Here is a 17,701-nt window from a genome sequence, read left to right as displayed (position 1 = left end):
AGAATTAGTGGTGCAACAGACAGAGCAAATATCTCAATGACATGAGGTGGGGACACCACAATTTCAAGAAGCTCATCTAAACCATACATAAATCTCTTTTGTCTTTTTCATCCTTTTCCTTAAGTGGGCAAACACAGTAAGAGTAAGCATGAAATACTTCCTCACCCTCAGAGGCATGGTTGCAGTAAAAGGGAAAATTAGTGTTGATTTTACTTACCTGCTTTGAGTTATCAATGGGTTCAGTTCATCAGGACTCACATTTCCAGTGTATGGCATGCTACTTAATGGGTTTCCAGGGGAAAATTTAAACAAAAATGTGGTTTCACATCATTTTGAACTGAATTGAAATATTGTGGCTCACTGAACAGACGTGTTTTATTTCAGCTGTATTTAGCCTGTTGTGCCACATTTCTTCATGGGAATTGTAGTTTTCCCCATTTGTATTCTTGCCAGACTACCCTGGTTCTTTGCCAAATGACATTTTCCATCATATGGTGTGATCTGACAGAACTGGTTAGTTCATGAAAATCTTGTCATTGCTGATGTTTCCAGTATGGGCTGAAGAGTTCAAATCACCAGAGGAAGTACAGTGTTAGTTGTTTGTCATTTGTTATTTACAGTCTGGATACTTCCTTTAATACCACCCCAGCAGTTGTACTTAACACTGTGCCTGCTAGTTTCCAAGAGCCCTGCAATAAAAAAAAATCCATATGCCGCCCATTTCTACAGTATTTTTCAGAATATCTTCCTTGCCTGATTAATGCCCTGTAATATCCCAATCCACTGTAGGCTTCTCATGAAGAAAGAGCAGAGCGGAAAAGAAGAGGCAGACTGACCGATGGAAAACAAAACCACATCATATTATAGATTATATGTATGACTCAAAAGCTGAGTGTTTGCTATACAATGGATATTTACTCCAACATGACACAAACACTACAGATTGCTCTTTGCAAAGCTCTTTGCAGCAGGTATTATAAGACAGTACAGTAAAATCCATTTCTAATGTTGTTCATTAAGTGCTGTGTCTGAAGAAATCAGCTAGTTGAATAGCCAGAGTCTGAGATAGCTGCAAGAAACTGAAAAATCTGATCGTTTGTATTTAAGCTGAAATGTGAAATCTCTTCCTTAAGATATTAATATTCTTGTTTAAGTGTGTTCTGACACGGTAAATTGTTTGCTACAACTCCTTGGAATTAACAGGTTTTGGAAAAAAAAAAGTGTGCTATTTATTGTCCAGAATCCAGGACACAGTTTGCATTTACCCTTGTACACAAAGTGTTGCAAGGTGCATCTGAAAAGGAGATTGTGCGAATGTGCTGGCACTGCAGCCAGTTGCCAGGATTTATGTTCAGTGTTTGTTGATGTGGACTAGTATCCATGAGAGACCAAGGCAAGGCCGCTACGTGCTGTTCAGGCAAGAACAAGAAAATAGCATTTATAACAAAACCTCTGTGGTAAGAGATTTGAATGTTTTTATATGCTGGGCCAATACTCTTCAGGTTAAAAGTTATTTCTACTGAATTTTATCCATTGCATTCAAGTAGCTCCTTAGCACAACTGATTTAGCAATGCCTACGTTCCAGCTCAGAGGAGCCCTCTAAGTCCCACCTTCAGTCTGCTACTGCTTTGCTGCTGGGTTGTGTATGGCAATGAGGCAAATGCTGTGAAAGCTGGAATGGCTTGAAACTATCTTCCTTAGCTGGTAGCGAAATTATACTAGCTTTGTGCAAGACTGAGAAGTTATAGCTTTTAATATATTTCTTATCAACAAATATTCTTTACCAGAAAGACACACAATGCCTAATGGAACCTCCCTAAAACGTACAAAGATAAAGAGGAACTGTCCCCCCGCACACTTTTTCAGGAGTTTCCCCCAAATTGACCCAGACCAGGACTTTTCAAAGCTAAAGCCCCAAGAGGGCGTGCTGGCCATCAGAGGTTGAGCCCCAAGAGGGCGTGCTGGCCATCAGAGGTTGCTAAGAGCAATGACGTTACTTGGTGCTTGCCCTACCCACCGGACTTTGGAGGTGCAGAGACCGGCATACATCTTCTGTGTTGGGATGCTTATAGGACTCCTTTATGTGAAGTTAAACTTGTTTTCTTACCGTTTAGAATCATTAAAATGCAAAAGTCATAGCAATGTGATCAAGGGCAGTATGATCTAAAAAGAATCGAGAAACAGAAAAAGAGAAGAATGCTAAGCTTGCACGATGCAGATAGATTTAAAGCTCCCAAGTCATAAGTCTTCATGGGCTTAAAACACATGTGTGATTTGACATTTAGAGCCATAACTGTTTTTTACTGGAGGTATTTGGTTACCCAGGGTATTTTCTCATGACTTACAACTAAAAATAGGTAACCTTTTAAAACAGAAATTATCTTTTGGTCTGACAGAGAGGGTACATGATGAAAAAAGTATTTGAGAAATACATTCGTCTACCAAAAACATGAGAAAATACGAGCTTCTGGAGCAAAAGTTAAGTGAAGCTTGTAAAACGACTTTCCTTTTCCTTAGCAGCTTTTGCTTCATACCTGTGATAGTTGTCTCCCATTCTAGCCTTTACTTCTGAGGAGGAAGAAATAAAAAGTATTGGCTGAAAAAACTAATTCATTAGCCTGACATTTCCATCTATGAAGAGGAGAGACCTGCTGCTTGGAGAATCAAGATTATTGGTTCAGGGGTTTTGTTACCTCTAGTGAAATGAAGGTTAGCAGGACAATAAACATATCTGAAAGATGTTTGAGGCATTTGGAGCCAAAAATCTCATAGCTCACTTTCTTCTGCAGTCTGCTGTGGCAGTTGCCATTTTCATTGACTTTATCTCTGACAGCCCTGCTATTCAGGGCAAAAAGGATTTGGGTTTCTTTTCCTTCACAAGCTATGAAGCAGTCCACCAGAAGATTTAAATAATCTTAGGTTAATCTCAGATCTCGCCATATAAGTTTCCGTATAGCCCCTTATTAAGTATAACAGATTTCCCTGCCTCCGCATAATTTCCTTATGGCAAGCTACTTTTAGGATGTATTCCGTTGAAAATACAGTTTTAAAGCAAAGAATAAAATGAGCCTTTTTTTTAAGATAAAGTTGTTGTTCTATTCCATTTGGTAAATACTACCTGAGCACAATGGGCAGAGCAGACAAACTGAAATATATAGGGTATGTGCTAGAAAGAGCATTGTATTAAGTAATGTTTTAAATTAGGGCCATGGGGTAAATACTTTTAAATTCAACATGGAAGTTAAGAAATCTTCAATATAGTTTACCTAAAACAACCCCCACTGAGCTAAGTCAGCTCGGATGTTATCTAGAAAAATTATACAAATATTTTAATGATTAACCTAGTGAAACATGTTCCATGTTTTACATCTCAGTGGAAGAGGAGGATGTACCGGAAAGAGGAAGCTCCAGCTGATAGGTACACAAACATGGAATGATAGCTCTGGAGATCATCTGGCCCAGCCCTTCTGCTCAAGCGGGGTTACACAGAGCAGGTCGCTCAGGGCTGTGTCCTGTTGGGTCGTTAATATCTTCATAGTTGAAAATTCCCCTAGCTTTTGTGCCTGTTGTCTCTCATCCTGTCGCTGAGCACCACTGAGAAGAATCTATCTCCATCTCTTTTACTCCTCCCATCAAATATTTGATAAGATACATTGATAAGATACCCCTGAGCCTTCTCCTCTCCAGGCTGAGCAGTCCCAGCTCTCCCAGTCTCTCCTCGTATAACAGCTACTCCAGCGCCTTCATCACCTTCATGGCCCTTCACTGGACTTGCCATACCCTTCACCAGTGCCATACCTCTCTTGAACTGGGAAGCCCAGACCTCCAGGTGCCCAGACCCAGCACTCCAGGAATGTTTCACCAGTGCTGAGTGGAGGGGAAGGATCCCCTCCCTTGATACTCTCCCTGTTGCAGCCCAGGATGCTGTTGGCCTTTGTAATAGTTTAATGAGAGTTTTCATTACACTACTAAATGCACTATATCAATATCTTATCATAAACTAACCTGTCTCAAAGCAGCATAAGCACAACCAAAAGTCATTACTCATCAGCCTGTAGCTCGCAATAGCATTAATGCACTATAGTTTTCCTGGATAACATACACAGGATCACTCATACAGTGAGATGCTGTGGCAAATGCTATCTTTTTAATGAGATCCACTGAGTGCGGTGAACAATAGAGCTCTGCTGTGAATAAATTGGCTTGCTGTCAATACCAACAAAATATTGTTGAGAGTTGCCTAATAAGGAGAAAGATTAAGAATAATTAGATGATGCCATATAGCATAATAAATGCAAACAGATTAAGCCATACATGCATGTTACCAGTACTACCCCCTTTGAGCACATTGCACTTCACGTTCTACAATGTATTTGAAAAAGATAAATAAGGTTTATGACCCGAGATTATGTCATATTTTGTATACTGGGAATTTCACCTAGTACTATGTTAAAGAGCAAGTTCATATTCTGTCCATATTCCTACCATTGACTGTTGCATTGACTCTAATGCAAGCAGTGTGTGGGGATTCAATCTGCAAACAGCCACTCTATTTCTATTAATGCCTATATTCTATCTGATGACAAAGATCTAAATTTTTACCACACCTTTGTAATAAATGTAGGCTTTTTTCTCTACTCTTATTTAATAAAACATTATGTAAGCTATCTTCACTTTGCTCTACATGTACCATATACTTAGGTAGAATATCCAAGGCTCAATAGTACTTTGAATTTCTTTGTTGTAAAATATACATCTTTATACATTAGGAAAAAATATTCCAAATATGAAACAATTGGCCAAATAGCCATCTGGAGACCTTTAGTGCTTTTAACTCCAGAGTAGTGAACAGATTTTCTATATGGCAGAAGAATCACAATGGGCTGTTTATTTCACTTTACAGATAGCAATATTTTAAAAGTTAGGTATTTATTGCTTATCAATTATTTCAGAAGATGAAATACAGGAAAAAATTTGAGACTGAAGTTCTAGTGGATTGAATCTGTAAATAAGCAGGCAAAGGAAGATCAAGCTTTTAATCCTTATCTTCCAGAGCTTGTACCTTGATTCTTAAATATCTGAAGCTCCAGGATAAAGTTGCATTCACTTCTAGGAATTGCCTATCAGAGAGGTAGAAGTAATCACTGTAGAAAATAAAACTTTCTCAAGGGGGACAGAGGAGACAAAAGTGGATCCACAACTGCGTGAAAGGAAGGTGTTCATAGTCCTCCTGCCATCTTCATGGAAATGGCATTTCTTTGTTGTAAGCTTTTCGGGGGGAGAAGGGGAGGGAAAGCAGTGAAAAAAAATCTGAATGCACAAAAAGACCTTAACACCTTACGGGGAGAGGAGGAAAGAGCAACCAACAGGTAAGCGTAGTCAGTCATATCACATACTGCAATACAAGGAGGACTACCACTTATCTCAGGGCTGAGAGCAGGCAACACGTAAGCAGATAGTTACGAATACCTGCATTAAGTGTCTTACTGTTGAACTGAACTGAACTTTGGGGTTTGATTCAGCAGCTGGAAGCCTCGTGCAGTGATAAAGAGTTTTTCATGTGGCAGTTTAGGACTGTGTGGGTAAATGAGTTTAGCACTCTGCTGGGTTTTAAACTAAATAAAAGACATTTTTAACTAAATAAAAAACACATAATGAACAATAAGTAGGCTTTTTCCAATAAGAAAAAACAAATCAGAAATTCAAAGAAGTAATTTCTAATTCCCTCAGTAAATAGAGATATCTACAAATTCAGGGAAAGTTCAAAAGCCACAGAGTGTCTCTGGTCTTTATGCAAACCTTCAGCTGATGTTTCTTGTGGATAAATGTTTGTGTGTACTCTGAATTTACACATTTATGGCCTGAAGAACTTATTTAATATGGAATTCAGAGTCCTTTGCAATGAACATTCCACTTTGCAGCATACCAAAATATGGGCAGGTTTATTAATTAAGAGATATAGCTATGTAATCACATTCAGCTGCTCTATATGATGCTTGCATAGCACCATTTGCTTAATACCGAGCCCTTTCAAGCCTGCATCCACAGATCTCTGAGCACAGGGAATTTGCAGTTTATCTTTGTAACTATATGGCTGTAAGACATGATGATCTGTCAAAGACTTCACACCATGTCACTCAGTGACAAGGCTGGAAATTAGCAGTGCCTAACTTACTGTTTTATTTTAGACAATAGTCATTGTTTTAACTTGGCCTTACCTGCTATATGAAACATACAGTGAGACAGTTAGAAATTGGTAAGAGAGTACAAGGTATCAAGGTATGAAAATATGAATGTGAACTGGTGGGCAGCGGTGGGCAGCGTAGCAGCGGGCGATGCTTTGTGCAGGCAAGGAGGGAATCACGACAAATCTCTGCAAGGCATTCTGCTCTGAGGGAAGACACGCAGTTGACTTTCCTCACAGCTGAAAATTTTTGTTAGCTTTTTCACTTTTTTTAAATTATATTTACAACAAGGCTTTCAAGCTGCCTATCTCACAATGAAAAAAATTTATCTGAGAACAAGAGCAGCTTCTACCTGCTTGCTGGTCTTTTAGAAGACGTTGGCAAAACAAGTGAGTCCCAGCTATGTCATTAATTTTTTTAGGAATTGCCACCTATCCTTCACACCTGGGAAGGTAACAGTCTTTGCTTTTTTCCACTTGGAAGGCTGATCATTTTTTGTCAGTATTCTTTCTTTAGTAGGAATGAAAAGAATGTTATTTAATGTGTGTATGAGATTGTATTTGCCTTGACCTTTTATAATTCCATTTTCAAGTGTTAACATTACAAATACTGTCATGCTTATAAGTGTATAGGTATTATCTGTGCATAAGTATTATAACTGGTTTACATTGTACAGTAAAAGAAGTCCCATATTTCAGTACACTTAACATTTCTGCTCTCCTGGCCCTCAGTGTTATCAGATGCTGGGCATGGCTCTCAAACACTTCACTTCTGTAATACACCTGTGAGGATTCTTTCAAAAGAGGTTGTAGAAGAGATCTGCTAATTATCAGTGCTTCCCACAGAAATGGTTGTCCTTCAGTGAAGAGTCTATCAAATCAAAGGGTAGAACGGTTGCCACCACAGTGTATGCTAACATGTATGACTAATGGTGCAAGTGTAATTTAAACTGCCCGTACAAGACATCATTTCACTAGCTACAAAACGTTCACTATTTGCTAATTACAACTAGCAGGTTCTTAGCATGCTGATATTTTTAATTACAGCTGGTACACTAGGAATTTCTTTTGATTTAAAAAAATAAAATAAAATATATATAGATAGAGTTCGGAAGACAGACAGTGCCCTCTCCTGGACAGAGGCTCGCATAATAGTAGTTTGCAAAATGCTCCAAATACTGCCAATTAGAAAAACTGGACACAAAAATTGTATTCCAGGCTACTAGAAAACACACTCTGAAACAAAATTTTTCTCAGTTTAGATGTCAAAGAGGTTTTGATTAATTTAATTTGAACCTAGCTGGCTGGAGTTGACAGTGCATCTTTATTACAGGAAGCAGCAGTAACATTTAGTGTTGTTTATTGTAGTTTGTTTGTTTTTTTTTTTTTAAATCAGCTCAATAAAGCAAACTCGTGTTCAGAAGTACAGATGGAGGAGACAAATGCCATTGCAGTCTACTTTTCCAGATATTTTTCTACAGGCCTTTATTGTATTATTTCAAGCTAAAAATTGAGAATTAGAAGCTCATTTTTCTCTTTATCCTTTCTTGAGGTTTTGGTTTTTGTTTTATTTTAGGTTTTAAGTGCCTTTGTTTTCCTTAACAATTATAATCTTATTCTTCTGAACATATTTAAGGGCCATAAAAAGGCAGCTTACCAAGGACCCAAACTGAGACAGAATATGCTCAAGAGTTTATAGCATCTTATTGCAAAGTAGGGAGACAAAGAGAGAGAGAGAAGCGTGGATTCCTTAGTTAGTTAATTTAAACACATATTTAAATTCTTTCAAAAATAGACTATAAAACCAATATAATCCAACATTTACAGGAAAATTTAAATTGTTGGTTTAGAAAGCTGAACACATCCATTCATCAAACTTGTATGGTTTGCAATTCATGTCCACAGTTTTTCCCACCGTAGAAAACAGAGAGAAGTGGTTATTTAAGCTTAACTGTGAATGATTTCTATTTATCTGCTGGTGGGCTGTTTGGTACATTCGCTAAAATACAAAGCAATGTAGCTTTTCTATTTGTTTACTTAACATTTATTTATTTATTTACATTTTGCGCAATAATCTACAGACTTCTTAAAAACAGACTACCTATGCAGACCATGAGCTTATTACAGCTGCCCTGCATGCCAAAACAGTCATTTTCTGACCGCTCACTGCGAAGTTGTACTTCTACAGAAAAATGCAGCCAGCCCTACGGCACTCACATACTGCACAAGGGCATCCCTGGAAGAGAGGTCAAGATGTGTTCCCAATATATTCTACCCACGCATAATATTGCCCTTGAGTCAGCCTGTGCCTATTACTTGGATCTGCAGCTGTGAGCCGCTCTGGTCCAGACAGAGAGGAGGGACTCACCTGCAACCCAGGGCAGCTCTGTAAGCAAGCCCTGCTGCCCTGTCCAAGAGCTGGTAGCATGGATGTGCTAGACCAGGTCATTAATGGTCACAGCTGGTCATTAGCTGGTCATTGAATCTTTCTTGATGACCTGCTAATGAACTTCCCACTGACTTATTGTGGTCAGGGTAGAACATATAGGTAATTTATAGCTCAACACCTCACGCGCTAATAGCCTTTGCCCAGCAACTGTAATGGCACGCTATTGCTAAGAGACAGTACATCCTTCCCAATTTATTTTCCAGGTGTAAATATTTCATGTTGAATGGAAATTTTGAATTCGGCATTTAAAAATATGCCTAAATATTTTATTTAGCGGGGAGAGTTCCTCAACGATTTAATGAGGAAAAGGCCTTAGTCTTACAATTTCTTTTTTCTGACACTTTTCCTCCTTAACAAAATATGTTTATTTTTAAAGAAACAAACCTATACATGTTAATTATCCACCTGTAAAAGGCTTGGAGGCCCGTTCAGTACAGAAATCAGCTCTCAGTAGGTGCCTGTTAGCTGCAGGAGCTCAGAGAGCTTTGATGGTTCAGCCCCTGTGGTGCCTAATCTCTGTGATTCATGGTAAGTTGGCCAGAAGTCACAGTCCCTCCCACTGTGATCTTACCAGCTTTTAAAAGCTAAAAAGTTTCAGCTAGGCCTTCACTTGGTGAAAAGCTCTAGGAAAAGCCCAAGAAGTGGCAGTGATGCATGAGGCAGTGCTCTTCCCTCTCAGACCAGTAGGTAATGCCACAGGGGTTATCCTTTCACCAAAGGAGCCTGCTTTTGCTTAGATATGTAGGTACCTTCTCCCGTTTTGAGGGTAGCCAATATCCACAATTACTAGGTATTTCACAGCCCTGAGCGGGTGCTAGATTAGATAACTGTAGCTGATACATCTGTATTCCCTTTAAGTTTGGTATTTGCACTTTCATATGTTCATTTATCATAATTACGAGGCAGAAACAAAAAAAAAATGTTTGTGTATATCGTACTATGCGATTGCTGTATGGAACGGGGTTTTCATCAGTTAAAGCATCCTGGAAACAACCTAAAAGTTTATCGCTGTCCATTACAGACTTTCATGCATTTAGCCCACGTTAAATGGTCTCCTAATGCCCATCTCATTCCCTGCAAATGACTTCCAGATTGCCAAAATCTTCCCCTCTGGTGCTTCAGAAAGGCATTTCCTGAGTGCTCAGTGCATAGAGTGAGGAGGCGGGTTATGAGGAAGGTTTAGCTGACCGCTGCTCCCTGAGGTGCCAAAACAGGAGCTGTGGCTGGCGTTAGAAAGCAAATTTTTGCCCTCCTACTAGAGAGCTTCAGTTTACCTTTGGTAACGTGGCTCTGAATGACAGTAAGATTATTGAAACGTCTCATGAGTCAAAGGTTCAATTTCGTACCTTTTGATGATGAGTGGGAGCTTCCTCTGCCTCCTAGTTTTGAGTACTGAGATACTCCTGTCTTAGCAGGTGCTCCTGGCAAGTGGGGATGTGGCACTGACTGAAGGTGAGTTTTCATGAAATGCCTCACAGCAAGTCAGTTGCCAAACAGCTAGAGAAAACAAGGTAGCTTGTGCTTGCCTTGGCATTGCATGTTTTGATTGCAGACATACTTGTTCTGCACCTCTTAGGGCTGGGATGTGAGTGTTTGAGTGGGGTATAGGAGCCAACTGTTTATTACAGAAAATGGCAAATCATTGCAGATAAATAAGACTTTTTTTTTTTAATAATTACTCATCTTTCCTTTGTATAGAACCCTGCATTGGTTTCTATACTAAAACATAAAAAAGATGTTCAAATATTAATGCTTTTTGATCACTACAGACCAGATCCTGACCTAAAGCACTATATTCAAGGAAATTCATTGATCCCAGAGGGACTTCTCATAGCATCTCTGTACAAAAAAGAATGACAGAATCTGGACCTGAAGCAATGTTAACAATGTGTCTTTTTTACAGGAGCAGTGGTCAGTCAGCTTTCAAATCCTAAGATCAAAAATGAAAAGTGTAAATAAAAAATGCATTTGGTCTCAGCAGCAATATCAGCTCTGAAAATACTCTCCTCGTGGGGAAAGAACCACTAAAACCACGCTTCCTTAATTTACTGTGTGATTTCCCACTATAGAAAATGCACATGGCAGTTTAGAAGGGTTAGTGCGTATTAAGACAAACATCTTTACAGCAGTGAATGGGAGATCTTTAGCTATGTAGCTGTGGTAATTTTTAGCTAGCCTTACCAAGGCCCACAAAATATAGAGTTCAAAATGTTGCTTCACACCATGGTATGTGTTCGGGCTGGAACCCCAAACCCAAATGGCACTAACACAATGCACAATGAAAACAAGCCGAATCTTACAAAGACAACTTAGCAGTGAACACACATACTTTTGGAAACGGTAGAAAGCACCCTACAGGAATCTACTGGTCTCTGCAGAAGCCATTGTAAAGCTGAACTAATACAGATGTGACTGCATGTCTACCTAACCTTTACTTATTTTCAGAGAAAACATAGAAGTTTTTGGTTAAGTAAATTAGCTCTTTTTGAAAAACTGTGGTCTCTTATTTCCTTAACATACTTAGAAATCTTAGTGAAAGAACAGAATTTTAAATCCTGTTCTTATGCAACGTTTCATTTCATTTTTGTTGTATTTGTTTTCAGAAAATATATCGAACACCAGTTGGAAAACAAGTAGATATTTTTGGACTCTTCCAACAACAGCTGGAAACTGAGTATCTCTACAGATATCGTTTTTGCAAATCAAGAAAAGCAGCTGATTCAAAAATGATTTTTTTTTTTTTTACAAATTTTGAAATAACATATTTTCTTTCTTACATTCTATCGAATAGGCGGTTCTGCTAATCTAACCTGCCGAGCTTTCTTTGGATATAGTGGAGATGTCAGTCCTTTAATTTATTGGATGAAAGGAGAGAAGTTTATTGAAGATTTGGATGATAGTCGAGTCTGGGAAAGCGACATCAGGTAAAAAAAAAAAAAAAGGCCTTTTGTTCTCTCAGTCAGTGTCTGTTTTTGATAGTTAATATAGTATTTGTTATCATAAACTAGTTCAAGAGCACTATATCTCTGCTTTTCTTTTTTGCCATATCCTCTCTTTGCCTTTATAACTCTACCTTTTCTGTAGAGAACAGAAAAATGTATGCGTCAGCAAGTTCTGATATTAGAGAAATGTAAAAGCAGAATGGTTGCTCTACTAGCACCATAGTGTAACCAGCTGGAATTTGCATAGTGACTTTTTCAAACTGTAGCAAACAACAATAATAGTCACTAATGCAGTTACTAAGAAGAAATAAAGAAAAATAAATACGTCAAGAAAAACAGCTGAGAAGAACTCTTTTAAAATATGGAATTTTAAATTAATGTTGACATCTTACCTCTCTTTCTAAGTACTTTAATTTCTCTTGTTCAAGGAAGAACTGAGTCTGAAGGCATGTTATTTGGCCTGTGAGGTCCAGGTTTCCTTTTGTGTGGGCTGTTTATATCTACTGAAATATTTGCTTTAGAGGATTTGGCAAGCCACATCATGTACTTTTCTTGCCTCTAAAACTCATTTGGACATTGAGGAGGGGAAAAAAGTGTTTATGGATTTAGAATAGCATGCTTGACCTAGCCTTTAAAACCTTACCCAGTATGAAGTACCTACTTGGATCTGAAGAGATCCTTTTTTCATTTATAAACCCATATTCTGTATATGTGTATATGACTATCTCTGTATATCATGGACAAATCTAAATATGCATTACAGAGACAATTAATTACAGGTGTATTTTCTGCAGTCACTGTCTATAGTAGAGTAAAATGAGTTGTTCACACTTCACCTTTTATACAGGAGTTTACTATCTCGTCAAAAGACAAGTCACTCTCCTTTTCAACTTAAGCTTGAACTTCTTTCACTAAGCAAGGTAATAGAGAAAATTCCTTTACCAAAATCAAGAAGGCTGCATCGACTTTCACGGCCATCTTTGCCATGGCCCATGGCCCCAGATCATGGCAAAATGGAGGCACAAATATGTCACAGCATTATACTTTTAATTTTTTCTACAAAGCTCAAGACCAATATACCATACAAAAACTTCCAGATAGGCTGTGTTTTTCATTTAAAGCCCTTCCAAAGCTTTCCAGCCAAGGACTTAACGTTTTGAAGACTGAGATAAAAAGGTCTTTACAACTTACTTTGTGGAGAAAGGACAAGAAAGACTGTTTTCTACCTCTTTTATCAGGTGTGAAGTGAGGGAGCAGTCTGGAGCAGTTTGCCATTTGCTCTGCTCGGTTTCTAAAACCATTGATGGGCTTGCAAAGAGGGAGAGAAAGCGAAGGGAAGACAGGTGGGGTCTAAAGCAGGAGGTCTTTGCTTTTATCATCTGTATGAATGAGTGACACCAGGTATTCTTTCTACTGATTTATAATTCACAGTGAAATATTACAATACATTTCAAGAAATAATTTTTCAGTGACATGTTGTAGAGTTTCTGAAAGTGGACAAATAACTGTGTTTGGCCTAGACTTGTAGCATCACCCTAAACCTGAAAAGAGCCGCTACCATTTTTCTCTATTCTAATATTTTGAGACTTCACATACAGCTGATCAGGGTCTCTATCAGTGTGTGCAATATATTATGAGTGTGTGATCATCCTGCTTAAAGAAGACAAATTAACTGAAGCTCTCATTAACTTTTACAAAGCCAAACCTCCTCATTAAAAGTAAGGAAGAAAAGAGCATGATATAATTTAATTAAGATTTCATCAAACCATAGCCAAATTTGCAGCCAGAGTGTTGTGAATTGTAAGTAGCATTATTATGTCATGATTATCTAACACTCTGCTGTGATACAAGCAGAACAGTTTATACTTTTTTTTTTTTTTTATCCTTAGGGTTCTTAAGGAACATCTTGGGGAACAGGAGGTTTCCATCTCATTAATTCTTGACTCAGTGGAAGAAGGAGATCTGGGGAATTACTCATGCTATGTTGAAAACGGAAATGGACGCCGACATGCTAGTATACTTCTACATAAAAGGGGTAAATATGCAGCTTTTCAGCATGCAATGGTGTATTATAGGGGTGGTCAGTTTGCAAAGCTCCCTTCTGAAGAAAGCCTCAGTTCTTATCTTCCTGAGATGTTAATAAGCAATGATTGTTTTTCCCCAGGCATAGGTACAGCTTTCAAAACAAAACAGAAAGGTGGTTGTTAACTGTGGCTATCACGAGGAAAAATACAGTAACACATTTTCATTATGTTTATATAGAAGATGCATTTAATAATTCATGAATGCTAAAACTAATAAAGGCTCAATGGAGAAGGAAGAGCAGGAAGCTGCAGGTAATAAGATCATAGTCATTTACTGTAAGAAAAAAAAATCAATTATTAGAAAAGCTAACAAAAATATATTCTACTTCTATCAGCAGTGCCACATAAACCTCCTGTCAGGGGAGTTCCTGCATAATCTCACCATGAATACTTTCTTTCTAACATGTTTCTTTAATGCCAACATTTTTGAAGTGAAGTATCGTGACATAAACTTCTAAGGACCTTCCTGTTTCCACTCACATCCTGTGATATTAGCCTGCCTAATGGCCACAGTAATCTCCTGCAGAGATAATTATGGAGAGGCAGAGAGGCTCTTGCCAAGCGAGGTTCCCAGATCCACTTTGTTCACTTTCTCTCCTAGAGGGTGTTCCACCTTTACCAGCTTGGTGCTCCCCGCGGTCATACAATAGCCCACTAGCTTCAGAGAGGAATGAATAATCAAGACCAGGGTGCATACTTATACTTTGCTGTCATTATTATGGGTCTCTCTCTCTTTCTCTCTCTCCTTTTTTTTATTTTATTTTTTATTTTTTAGACTATTCGTAAGGATGAGCAAACCAGATTCATACTGTGGTTTTAACTACTTGTGGCATCTCAATTTTTATCAGAGCAGCAATGCCTTCTCTAGTTCTAGCCTTGCAGCGTGCAAAACCTAAGTTTAAAAGGGAGCCATAAATCAGGCTAGTTTGTATCATTCATTTAGATGTTTTTCATGGACTTCCAATTAATAGAATTTCTTCTTAACTATTTTTTCTTCTTAAGAGATACAGATGTTCTCCTTAGCCCAGCATTTGCCATATATTCTTGAATGTACTGAGATAGGAAAATAACTCATTAAGTAGTTGAGCTGTAGCAATTTACCAGCTGGTAGCTATGTACCCCTAATTCAGAGACATTTGAACCCAGAACAAGAATTTAACCCAACTCTCAAATCCAATAGGTTATCTTTAATAAGGAAATTAGTACATGGAGCACTGAGTATAAAGAATGTTAAGGCTTAAATTATTTTAAAACCAAAAATTAATCGATTCACTTCAATTCATTCATATGTTCATGATGAGTCCTTATTTTCCCTTCCACACCAGCAATAGCACAGAGACTGACACAACACGTAACTCCCTTCTGTTTTGTGACCATCAGCTTTTTAGTCTCACAGAATCACAGAATCACAGAATCACAGAATCGTTTAGGTTGGAAGGGACCTCTGGAGATCATCTAGTCCAACCTCCCTGCTCAAGCAGGGTCACCTAGAGCATATTGCCCAGGATCACATCCAGACGGGTTTTGAATATCTCCAGCGAAGGAGACTCCACCACCCCTCTGGGCAACCTGTTCCAATGCTCTGTCACCCTCACAGTGAAGAAGTTTTTTCTCACGTTCAGATGGAACTTCCTGTGGTTCAGTTTCTGCCCATTGCCTCTTGTCCTGTTGCTGGGCACCACGGAGAAGAGGCTGGCCTCATCCTCTTGATACTCCCCCTTCAGATACTTGTACACGTTGATGAGATCCCCTCTCAATCTTCTCTTCTCCAGGCTGAACAGGCCCAGCTCTTGCAGTCTTTCTTCATAGGAGAGATGCTCCAGCCCTCTAATCATCTTGGTAGCCCTCCGCTGGACTCTCTCCAGGAGTGCCATGTCTCTCTTGTACTGGGGAGCCCAGAACTGGACACAGTACTCCAGGTGAGGCCTCACCAGGGCTGAGTAGAGGGGCAGGATCACCTCCCTCGACCTGCTGGCAACACTCTGCCTAATGCACCCTAGGATCCCATTGGCCTTCTTGGCCACAAGGGCACACTGCTGGCTCATGTTTAACTTGTTGTCCACCAGCACTCCCAGGTCCTTCTCGGCAGAGCTACTTTCCAACAGGTCAGTCCCCAGCCTGTACTGGTGCATGGGATTATTCCTGCCTAGGTGCAGGACCTTGCACTTGCCTTTGTTGAACTTCATGAGGTTCCTCTCCGCCCACCTCTCCAGCCTGTCCAGGTCCCTCTGAATGGCAGCACAGTCTTCTGGTGTGTTAGCCTCTCCCCCCAGTTTAGTATCATCAGCAAACTTGCTGAGGGTGCACTCTGTCCCTTCCTCCAGGTCATTGATGAATATATTGAACAAGACTGGGCCCAGGACTGAGCCCTGGGGGACACCACTAGCCACAGGCCTCCAACTTGACTCTGCGCCATTCACCACAACCCTCTGCGTTCGGCCATCCAGGCAGTTCTCAAGCCACCTCACCGTCCACTCATCTAGCCCACACTTCCTGAGCTTACCTAGGAGGATGTGATGGGAGACAGTGTCAAAAGCCTTGCTGAAGTCCAGGCAGACAACATCCACTGCTCTCCCCTCATCTACCCAGCCAGTCATTCTGTCATAGAAGGCTATCAGATTGGTCAAGCATGATTTCCCTTTGGTGAATCCATGCTGACTACTCCTGATCACCTTCTTGTCCTCCAGATGCTTAGTGATGACCTCCAGGATGAGCTGTTCCATCACCTTTCCCGGGATGGAGGTGAGGCTGACAGGCCTGTAGTTTCCTGGCTCCTCCTTCTTGCCCTTTTTGAAGACTGGCGTGACATTGGCTTTCTTCCAGTCCTCAGGCACCTCTCCTGATCTCCAGGACCTTTCAAAGATGATGGAGAGAGGCCTAGCGATAACATCCGCCAGCTCCCTCAGCACTCGTGGGTGCATCCCATCGGGGCCCATGGATTTGTGGATGTCAAGTTTGGACAAAAGATCTCTAACCTGATCCTCCTCAACCAAGGGAGAGTCTTCCTTTCTCCAGCCTTCCTCTCTTGTCTCCAAGGTCTGGAATTCCTCAGGACTGGCCTTAGCAGTGAAGACTGAAGCAAAGAAGGCATTCAATAACTCTGCCTTCTCTGTATCCTTTGTCACCAGGGCACCCGCCCCTTTCAGCAGCGGGCCCACGTTTTCCCTAGTCTTCCTCTTGCTATTGATGTATTTGAAGAAGCCCTTCTTGTTGTCCTTGACATCCCTTGCCAGATTTAATTCCAACTGGGCCTTAGCCTTCCTTGTCGCATCCCTGCACGCTCTGACAACGTCCCTGTATTCCTCCCAAGTGGCCTGTCCCCTTTTCCACATTCTGTAGACTTCCTTCTTCTGCTGGAGTTTGGCCAGGAGTTCCTTGCTCATCCATGCAGGTCTCCTGCCTGCTTTGCTGAACTTCTTCCTCAGAGGGATGCACTGATCCTGAGCCTGGAGGAAGTGACGCTTGAATATTAACCAGCTCTCTTGGACCCCTCTTCCTTCTAGGGCCCTACCCCAGGAGATTCCCCTAAGTAGGTCCCTGAAGAGGCCAAAGTCAGCTCTCCTGAAGTCCAGCGTTGCAATCCTACTCATTGCCCTGCTCCCTCCTCGCAGGATCCTGAACTCCACCATCTCATGGTCACTGCAGCCAAGGCTGCCCCCAACCTTCACCTCTCCAACTAGACCTTCTTTGTTCGTTAGTACAAGGTCTAGCATTGCACCTCTCCTCGTTGGCGTCTCCACCACCTGGGTCAAGAAATTATCATCAATGCTCTGCAGGAACCTCTTTGACTGTTTGTGCCTAGCTGTGCTGTCTTCCCAACAGATGTCAGGGTGGTTGAAGTCTCCCATGAGAACCAGGGCCTGTGATCGTGAGGCTTCTTCCAGCTGTCTGTAGAAGGCCTCATCGATGACTTCCTCCTGATCAGGTGGCCTGTAGTAAACCCCCACAACAGTGTCACCCATGTTACCCTGCCCTTTAATCCTTACCCATAGGCTCTCAACTTGCTCTTCATCCACCCCGAGGCAGAGCTCCAGACATTCT

General features: G+C 40.4%; 1 protein-coding gene across 5 annotated transcripts in view; it reads left to right on the top strand.

The window, feature by feature from the left end:
- IL1RAPL1 (interleukin 1 receptor accessory protein like 1) overlaps nt 1-17,701 on the top strand; it is a 764,216-nt gene that overhangs the window by 717,850 nt on the left and 28,665 nt on the right. For all 5 annotated transcript variants that reach the window (XM_009665395.2, XM_068917343.1, XM_009665396.2 and 2 more), the window contains 2 exons: nt 11,426-11,558; nt 13,466-13,611. In XM_009665395.2, the coding sequence (XP_009663690.1) occupies nt 11,426-11,558; nt 13,466-13,611 (279 nt within the window). The remainder of the gene's footprint in view (nt 1-11,425; nt 11,559-13,465; nt 13,612-17,701) is intronic.

This window comes from Struthio camelus, chromosome 1 (assembly GCF_040807025.1).
Source record: "Struthio camelus isolate bStrCam1 chromosome 1, bStrCam1.hap1, whole genome shotgun sequence".
Taxonomy (NCBI): domain Eukaryota; kingdom Metazoa; phylum Chordata; class Aves; order Struthioniformes; family Struthionidae; genus Struthio; species Struthio camelus.
This window is presented reverse-complemented; position numbering and strand designations above follow the sequence as displayed.